This window comes from Heliangelus exortis, chromosome 7, assembly GCF_036169615.1.
Source record: "Heliangelus exortis chromosome 7, bHelExo1.hap1, whole genome shotgun sequence".
Taxonomy (NCBI): domain Eukaryota; kingdom Metazoa; phylum Chordata; class Aves; order Apodiformes; family Trochilidae; genus Heliangelus; species Heliangelus exortis.
The window spans coordinates 6826352-6835139 of NC_092428.1; the positions used below are offsets into that span (position 1 = coordinate 6826352).

Genomic DNA, 8788 nt, shown 5'->3' on the forward strand with positions numbered 1-8788 from the left:
TACCCCTAGAGCTACAAAACAAAACAAAATTACAAAATAAAACATGACCCCAAACAGACTAAAACAGTTCTAAGTGAAGGACTCTTCCCCCTTCACCAGTCTTTCAACATTTCATTTCTTTTAAAGTTGGAGTACAAAAATAGAGCCTCTTTTTTTTTTTTTTTTTTTTTTTTTTTTTCCTTTTTTTGTAAAAACCAAACAACCCCCCCAAATTATAAACAACTAGAGCAGGTAATTATTTTTTCTCCACACCCCCCTTCCCTTTTTTTTTTTTTTTTTTTTTTTTTTTTATGTTTTTTTTTTAATGTTTTGTTTGTTTGTTTGTTTGTTTTTTAATACCCATCTGGGAAAGTCTCTACATAAAGTCCACCATGCTCAGAAAAGAGTCCTCCAGGAGAGGTGCAGGCAGAGTCAGGCAAGTCAAGGGGCCACCCTGGAGCTGGAGTTTCTAGTCCTTTTACTTCTCCGGTTGAAGGGGTAGTTGAGGAACTCAAAGCGTCTGTGGGGCTCAGTGGTCTGGTGGCCCTTGGGAAGCCTCTTCATGAAGTGAACCTCCCGTTGGTGCTGCCGGGTCTTGGAACCCTTGCGCGGGCGGCCCTTGCGGGTGAAGGCCATGTACCAGCCCTCATACTTGGCGTTCTGCAGGGCTGTGTAGTTGTTCTCCAGAACAATCTCCGTGAAGACGCAGTCCTTGCCTTTCCCATTGCTCTGAGAAGGGGAGAGAGGGGGGAGATTTATGCACCGGGATCTTTGTTGGAAGCTTCTCCTCGCTACCCTCAAACTGGGGTGTCAGCGGGGTTGCAGCGCTTCTGGGCTGCCAAGGGATCACCTCGTCCACCTCTTCTGCTGAGGGTCAATATTGCCAAAATTCTGTTTTTCATTTGAAAGCTGTGGGGAACAGGCACTGGGGCACAGGCAGATGCTGCTCATTGCAGTTCACTTCCCCAGTGTGATGCCAGCATTGGTCTGCAAGCAATGCAGCTTGTTCCAGCCTTAAATGCCACTGCATCCGTAAGGGGATTTTCGCCCACTCTCATCCTGCCCCCATCCATGCCAGGGACTGGATTTCCCCACCAGCATGACCACACAGCAGCAGCTCACCCACCCATACTATCCTCCCTCAGAGTCTTCAATACAGGAGGGGCATCAAGAGCTGAAGAGGTGACACGGAGTCTGTGGGGACATTACCCACAGCTGCAGGTGGCAGGGAGCATAAGGGTAGCTAGAGGCTGAGCTTCTCCCTGTTTTGAGCAAGTAGTGGGACCAGGGAGGGGACCCAAATCATCCAGCCCCAGGGAAGGAGCTGCCACAGAAAATCCTCCCAGACAATTGCTATCCCAGCAGGATTTTGCACATACAGCCACCTCTGCCCCCAGGGAGGGAACATCGGGGCTCTGAGGGAGCGTGACTAACTGGTGTGCGGCGGGGCCTGGCCTTAGGGCCAGCCCCATGGAGCATCTTAACATTCCTAGCACTTGTACCATGTAATTGGGGAGAATAGCCCAGCAATCCACCTATTTGTTCGGGACTGAGCCCCACAGAGCACCCGCCCTCCTCCCTTGCTCCCCTGCTTCCCTCCTGCCACCCGGGCTGCAGGATGGCTCAACCCTCTGCCTTCCAAAGGGGTTCCCTGGCTGAGCCCCCACAACCCCATCCCACTTTCCCATCCCCGTGGACACGCTCCATATCAGGCAAGAGCTTCTTCTCCCAGCAAGCTCCACTCAGCACCCACAGTGCATCCCTGGCTCTCCCTTGATCCCAGTGCCCTACCTTGCCAATCAGCTTCCCTTTCTTGTTCATGCAGATGTAGAAACCTGTGGCTGCCCCTTTGATGCGCACACGGCTTCCAAAGGTGTCTGTCTCCACGATGAGCTTAGCTGAGGAGAGCAGCAGGAGAAATGGAAGAGGGAGGTCAGAAAGGCAGAAAGGCTCTAAAATGGGGCATGCACAGGGATGGAGACCCCCGCAATGTTCGTGCTGATTGGGGAGGCAGCTGGGCCAGAGACAGCCCCAAAATCAGGGCATGAGATTAAGAGCCAGCCTTGGCCCCTCTGCCCTGTCACTGTGTCTCTTCATAGTCTTGGTCACATCCCTTTGCCACCCTGAGCAGGGCTGGAGCAGGTGCAGCTCTGCTTTGCCCTGATCCACAGGACTCAGTGGTCCAGGTGCTGTAGAGGTGTCCCAGAAGGAAGGCAGGGAGCAAGCATAGCATGCACCAGGTGGTGATGAAAAAGCCAGTTCTCCTGCAGACAGAGGCAGATCTGGGTAAGCCTGCAGGCAGGAAGCAAGCAGACGCCCTCTGAAAGTGCACAGCATGCTGCCAGCTGTACCCAGCCCAGGGGATCCCGCTCTGCACATCTCTGCTGGGACAGGGCTGCAGGAGGAGGAGTGACTTTGCAGCTGGCAGGGTAGGCGTGAAGGGTACGGTCATCCTTTTAATGCCTTTCACCTTTGCACAAGTCGAGAGGGCGTATTGATTTGGTCTCAGTTTTTTAATGGAGGCATCGATCGACTTCCGAAGGAGCTATGCAAATCGCCGGGTCGATGGGCCGCCTATAAATAGACCTGTCACCTTCCCTCCCTGCCTCAGCCCTGGGAACCCGAGCCTTGGAGCTCATCTATCCCCAGGGAAGGAGGAGGAAGGGGGCAGGACATCTTTCTCCCCAACCCTGCAGCTGCTGTCCCTAGAGCCAGCTCCCCTCCCTGGGGCAAAGACGGATGGGGATGGTTGCTACCTGTTTGCAACTCAACAGGAATGTGCCAAGCACCAAACATTCCACCAAGCACTGAAAAGCTATCTGGGGCTACCCCATCTTACCACCATCACCTCTTGCCCAGAAAGCCCTTAGTGCCAAAAGAGCAATTTAGCAAGGCAATTGGAGTGCAGCCTGCAAAGCTTTCAAGTCCATAGCTGTGTTATGGAAACATGCCCACTGATGTCTTATTTCTCCTCTCCAATTCCAGCAGAAGGGCTGTGCAGTTTCTCAGGACTAGGGTCCACTCCAGGATGCTCAGCCACCTGTGAGCCCCAGAGAGGGCAGTAATGAAGCTCTGAGTGGGTGGCTTTACAGAAGGATAATTTGAATGGCAGAAGGTGGCTTTGGGCACACACACAAACTAAAGTGAACCTCAATCACACTAAGCTAAGAGTGGACTGCTGATTCTCTATCTCTGCCATACCCTGATCCTGCATCCCTCGCATCATGGGCACTGCTGAAGGCAATGGCACCAAGAGTGAGGACAAGGAGCTGACAGCAACTGAGCTGAGCTATAGAAAAAGACATTCCAAAATTTTCTGGGACTGACTTAGTTCTGCCAGGGAAGCCAGGCTCAATGAAGATGCAAGCACCCGCTCCCTGCACTCTCTTCTGCCAACGTCACCCTGCAGCATCTCTTGTCACCCAACTGCCCCATGCCCACAGCTCCCCCACTCCCAGACAGGCACAGACAGAACTCAAGAAATTTGGGGAGATCCAGCTCCCACTGCCCAGAGCCTGGCAAACACCCAGCTGCAGTACTCTGCAAATGAAGCTCTGAGACAGTGACCCCCTATTTATCTGTATTGGGAAGAGGGTGGGGTGGGAGGGGGGAGTGGGAATTGATCTCTGAGGCAGTAAAAGGTTTGAAGAGAATTGATTTTTCTCTCTGGGAGATAGAAAGAGTGGAGAGGGAGGGATGGAGGAGGAGAGGGGGAGGCCTCAGCCCCAGCAGGCACAAAACCCCACCTCAGAGATGGACATTGCTTCTCTTTGGGCCTTTTTCTTCCTCCCCTCCACCCCCCCCACCCATGATTTACAGCTGCCAGCCGGCTTTGGCCCCCTGCACAAGCCTGGCCAGAGCAGAGCTCCAGCCTCACCAGCCACCAGCAGTAGAGGATGAGAACAACCTGTCCCTGAGGACTTGCACCCCCCAGACCCATGTGGGTAACCCTGCAAAATCCATCTTCAACCAGCAGAAAAACCCAAGTGCAGATGAAACCAGAACATCAGCAGGGAGCTGTGCTGATGTCTCTGGATGATTGCAGGGTTTGGTCCAGATTGCAGACACTGGTGGTTTGTTCAGGGCAGCCATGGCCTGAGAGGGAAGAGCCAAGCTGTACCGGCCACCCTCCTTCCCTTAGAATTAAAAAAAGTCAATCAAATATTGACAATTAAGACAGATAACTGAAAATGCCAGACTCGATGTTAAGTCGGCTGTAAAACCGTCAGCGTGGCGAAAGGGGTCATCTGCAAAAATAAATCAACCCCTTTTACACGCCCATCCCCAAAAATGAGATAAAAAAGCAGAAGGAAGGGCTCAGGGAGGGGGCTCCTTTTTTTAAAAGTGAATTTCTAGATAACATTTGAGGGGAGTCCTTTTTTTTTTTTTTCCCCTTTTTTGGGGGGGACAGGGGGGTGGAGCTTGATGTTTTCTACTCTATTCTTTCACTTAAGTGACAGATTTATCCCAGTAAAATTATGTTTCATGCTCAAACTTTGAAGGGAAAGTGGCTACGTAAATGCTGAAAAAATGCAGCGAGACACACTTGATCCCCCAACTGGACTGCGAAGAGGAGAAAGTATTCAGGAAATGTTAAAAAAGGTGAAAGTAAGAAGCGTTTTAATAGTTCTTCCAGACATGGGGGCCTCCCTAGAGATTCATATAGAACAATCCTGAACCTCTATTTTAACATTTACAGACTTGCAACTCTTTTAAAACTTTACATCTGAAAAACTGCTTGTTCTCTTTCTGGTTTAGATCAGTCTTCATTTTCCTCCTTAGCTCTTCAAATGCTTAACCTTTTTTTATTACATTTTAATAGAGTTTTTCAAGCCACCACCGGTCCCCTCTTCTGGCCTTATTTAAACTTGGTCGTTATTTAAATATGCACTAACTGCCTTTTAAAATCCAGGCATTATAGGACTAAAACAAGATGGGATTTTTTATTCTTTTCCTTGAGAAATTAACTCATGTCCTTGCAAGCCAGAGCTGCTCTAGGGTGGGAATAATTCATTTGGAAGATTAATATTGGATGTATGGAATAACACATGGATGGAATCTGTGCTTTGCTTGAACTGCTAAATTCCAGGCTGAAATTTCCAGCCAAAGAAAAAGGAAGAGAAAGGAAAAAAAAAAAAAAAAAAAAAAAAAAAAAAAAAAAAAAAAAAAGGTAATAATAATAACAATAATAATACATATATAGAAGGGGAAGGAAGAAAAGCATTTCTACTAATCTGCTCAAACAAGAAAGGGAAATTGCAGCTAATACCAAAGAGAAACTGTTAAGATTCCAATGTACAGCACACAAGAACACAGGCAGCTCCCTGGTCTGGGTGCAGGATCAGGCCCCTGGCAGCTGGCCCTATAGTGGTGCTGGAGGTTGCTGGCCCCACTGACCCCTGTGCATCTTTTGGCCATGCCAATGTGTTATTAGCCCACACAACCAAACTATCTGGGCTTTAGATGTCTCCCACAGAGGGATCTGACCTCTGTCCCAGGTGGGGAGGACGTTTTGGGGAGGCAGTGCTGGGGTGATGGCAGAGGGGCTATAGTATAGCCCAGGCTCTTGCACTTTCAGAGTCCCCTCACCTTTGTCTCTTGAGACACAACAGCATCTTTGCCTCCAGTCAACTGCCTCACTGACCCCCATTTAGAATTTGTTTTGAGAGGGAAAGAGCAAGGGGATATGACATGAAAATGCAGCTTAAGGCAGTTCTAGTTCAGGGAAGGTTTCCAAAGCAGCTATTCACCTTCTCCCCACTCCCTCTCTTTTTAAACTTTCCTTTCCATTTATTTTCCAAACAGAATTCTCAGAGACACTCAGCTCCGCAAAGACCTGGCCTAAAATGATGGATGCTGCTCAGTAGGTCATAGCCCAGAGCCCTCTGACTCAAGTGCAAAGCAAAAATGAAAAAGAAAAGAGCAGAGCCCATCCTGTAAGCACTGATTCCCTCCCTTGGCACAGGGAACCTACCCTCACCTTGAGTCACACAGCCACTGATTGCTGACCCTTATGTTCTCTCTTTACAAGCCCCCCGCAAGCTGAACGATTTTAATGATTTCTGGCTAACAAACAGGACGGAAATCATCAATTGTTGTGCTGGGCTGCAAACACCTCTGCAGCTCCCCCCCCTCCTCCACCCACCCCAGTCACACATCCTTACCATGCACATCCCCATCTTCTGCCATCGCATTGATTTTCTTGTTGTCCAAGATCTGCACGTGTTTCCCACTGGTCCGGCTGTACAGCTGGTAGGTACGGACGAGCCGCCGGCTGAGCTGATCCGTCACCAGGCTCTGCTCCCTCACATGCTGTGTAAAATTAGGTGGGGACTGAACAGTTACCTTTAGGAAATTAAAAAATATACGACACACCATTATAATCTCTACTCCTCAGAGGGGTGAATGGGCTGAGCCGAGATCTCTGGCCTCCAGCCGGGCTTTATGGGGAGGCACAGAGCCAGGACCATGGGGCTACCTCCTGTGCCTGTGAAGCCTCCCTGAGAGAAGGAGCATCAAGCCCTGGGACACAGCAGCTAGAGTCCTTTACGGAGTCGTGCCCACTCCAGACATGCCCGAAGCAGAGGGGTGCAGGTGGCTTAGGGTGAGACAGGGCTCAGTGACCCCAGAGACCTCCTTCGGAACTGAGCAGGTCTCAAAGTACCCAAGATGGGCGTCAGTCTGGGTGCTGGAGAGGGTCTGGGGCCCCTGTGCAGGATGGCACTAAGTTGTCCCCCCAAGGGCCTGACACATTCCTCCCACGCCTCTTTTGCCTCTTCGGGAGCACACTTCAGCTCCTGCTGGACACATACCCCAGCTGCTGCCCCATCAGCTTCTGCAGCTGACTTCCCTCTAGATCCCAGACTCTTTCTTTGCTCCCAAGCACCCCACTTACTGAGCTCTTTAAATACAAAGTAGCCAGAGAAGGCAGAGCTACAAAGTATAAGAATTATAACAAAGAACATTCCCCAGCCTGGGTATTTGATGGCATAAAACCTTAAGAATACTAACGCACTGCCCATGCAAACACATCCCTCATCCTCACCCAGCTGTTTGGTGCCGACACCCAGGTTGCCCCCCAGCCCCGCACACCAAACCATTATTCCCGCAGCTGAGCCTGCCCCCTCCAAACCTGACGCTGCTGCTCTTGGGCTTTAAATGGTTTTCATGAGCAACCAAACCTGCTCCCCCCTCAGCCCCGGCTCCCGAGCTTGCACAGAAGTCTTTTTCCCCCTCATCTCAAATCCCTCTTTTAAGTCTGGAAAGTTTCGCTGGTCCCTGACATTTATAAAGATGTATTTCTGAGCAAATGTTAGGAGATAGCTCCTTTCAACATCAGAAGGCTAGGACTACCCCCTGCCACCCCCACGTCAAATGGGAAGATTTCCTCTCGTCTTAAACAACAACAAAAAACTCAATAAAAGCAAAAGCTGCTGTTCTCCCAAGGCTGGCTTTATAGAGGTATGTCCCCTTGACAATGTCATCTCTCTCCCTCTGTTTCTGCCTGTGCATGTGTGTTTCCTATAGACGGGTTTTGGATAATGCAGCAGGATTCTCTCCCCAGCTCTGATGAGGGTACCATGTGGAGAAGAGGTCATTAACCATGCTGCTATTTGGTCTCCATCTCATACTCCAGAATATTACAGCTATGATTTTATACAACTGCACGCGCTCAGCACTTTGTTCCCTTTACTTTTCAGATGGAAACTCGGTTGTTTGTTTGTTTTTTCCCCAAGCTTCAAGGAAAATAGCAATAATTAAAAAGGTAGCTTAAAGTGCATTTTAAACAAAGCTTCTGCACCTGTGATCTCAGGGCAAAAGGGGGGCTTCACCCCGGTTTGAAGGTGCACCGCTCCCAGCCACGCGTGCCTGCCGGGATGCGGGTGTTGCACAAGCTCTTCCCGGGCTCTTTAATCTATTCCTGACACTTCTGTTTCTAGCAACACAAACCAGCGCTGCTAAAGTCTGACACTTTAAAGCTGAATCAAAACCTACGATTTTTATTAAGGTTTTGGTGGGGGTTTCTTTTTTCCTTTTTTTAATGCCATTTTACTTTTTGGATGAAGGAGTGCAGGAAAACAATCCCGGACAAGAGGAACGGGGATATCCACAGTGCCGTTTAGAGGTGGGGGGACGGAACCTAAAACTACTCGAAAATAAACCTGCACAATTCCTTGAAATCCCGAGTACTCTTTGCCTTGCAGCCCGAGCCCTCCTCACCTTATTTTGCAGCCTTGGGGGGGGGCGGGAGGGGTCTGTGCTCCCCTCTCGACCTCGGCTTTTTACAGCCGGGCGACTTTTGTCTCCTGGGTTTTAAACTGTTTCTCTTCCCTCCCTCCCTTCCGAGCCCGGGGCATTCTCCGGCGGCTACCAGGCACCCCCCATCCCCGAGGGGCGAACAAAGCCGGGCGGCCAGGCGGGCACTTACCTGGGCTTGCAGGCAGAGGACGAACAAGTGCATTAACCTGGGAAGGGGGGAGAGAGAAAGCAGGAGAGAGGTGTGAACCGGGGAGCTTCGGGCCCGGGGCGGGGGGGCCGGGGCTGCTGATACTCACACGTAGCTGAAGAGCGAGGAGCAGGGGTCCATCGCGGTGTCGGTACGGGGCCGGGAGCCCGGGGCCCGGCGGCGGCGGGTAGCGCCTGGGGTGGGGGGGCACGGCGCAGCGCTGCCTCGGCTCCTCGTCTTCTCTCGCCACTACCGGCGCGTCCTCGCCCCGAGGAAAGGAGGGCACAAGCGGCTACAGAGGGGAAAGGCCCCCGCCGGCCCGCCCGCTCGCTCGCCCGCCCAGCCCTCGGGGCGTACGGCCGG

At 51.1% G+C, this 8788-nt stretch overlaps 1 protein-coding gene across 1 annotated transcript; it reads right to left on the reverse strand.

The window, feature by feature from the left end:
- Window positions 1–321: 321 nt before the first annotated feature.
- FGF8 (fibroblast growth factor 8) lies at window positions 322–8788 on the reverse strand. Its single transcript, XM_071748471.1, has 5 exons — window positions 8535–8788; window positions 8408–8444; window positions 6144–6324; window positions 1771–1877; window positions 322–708 (listed from the first exon to the last, which is right to left on the reverse strand). Exons 1-5 carry the CDS (start codon window positions 8564–8566, stop codon window positions 421–423), a joined length of 645 nt encoding a protein of 214 aa, XP_071604572.1. The 5' UTR covers window positions 8567–8788; the 3' UTR covers window positions 322–420.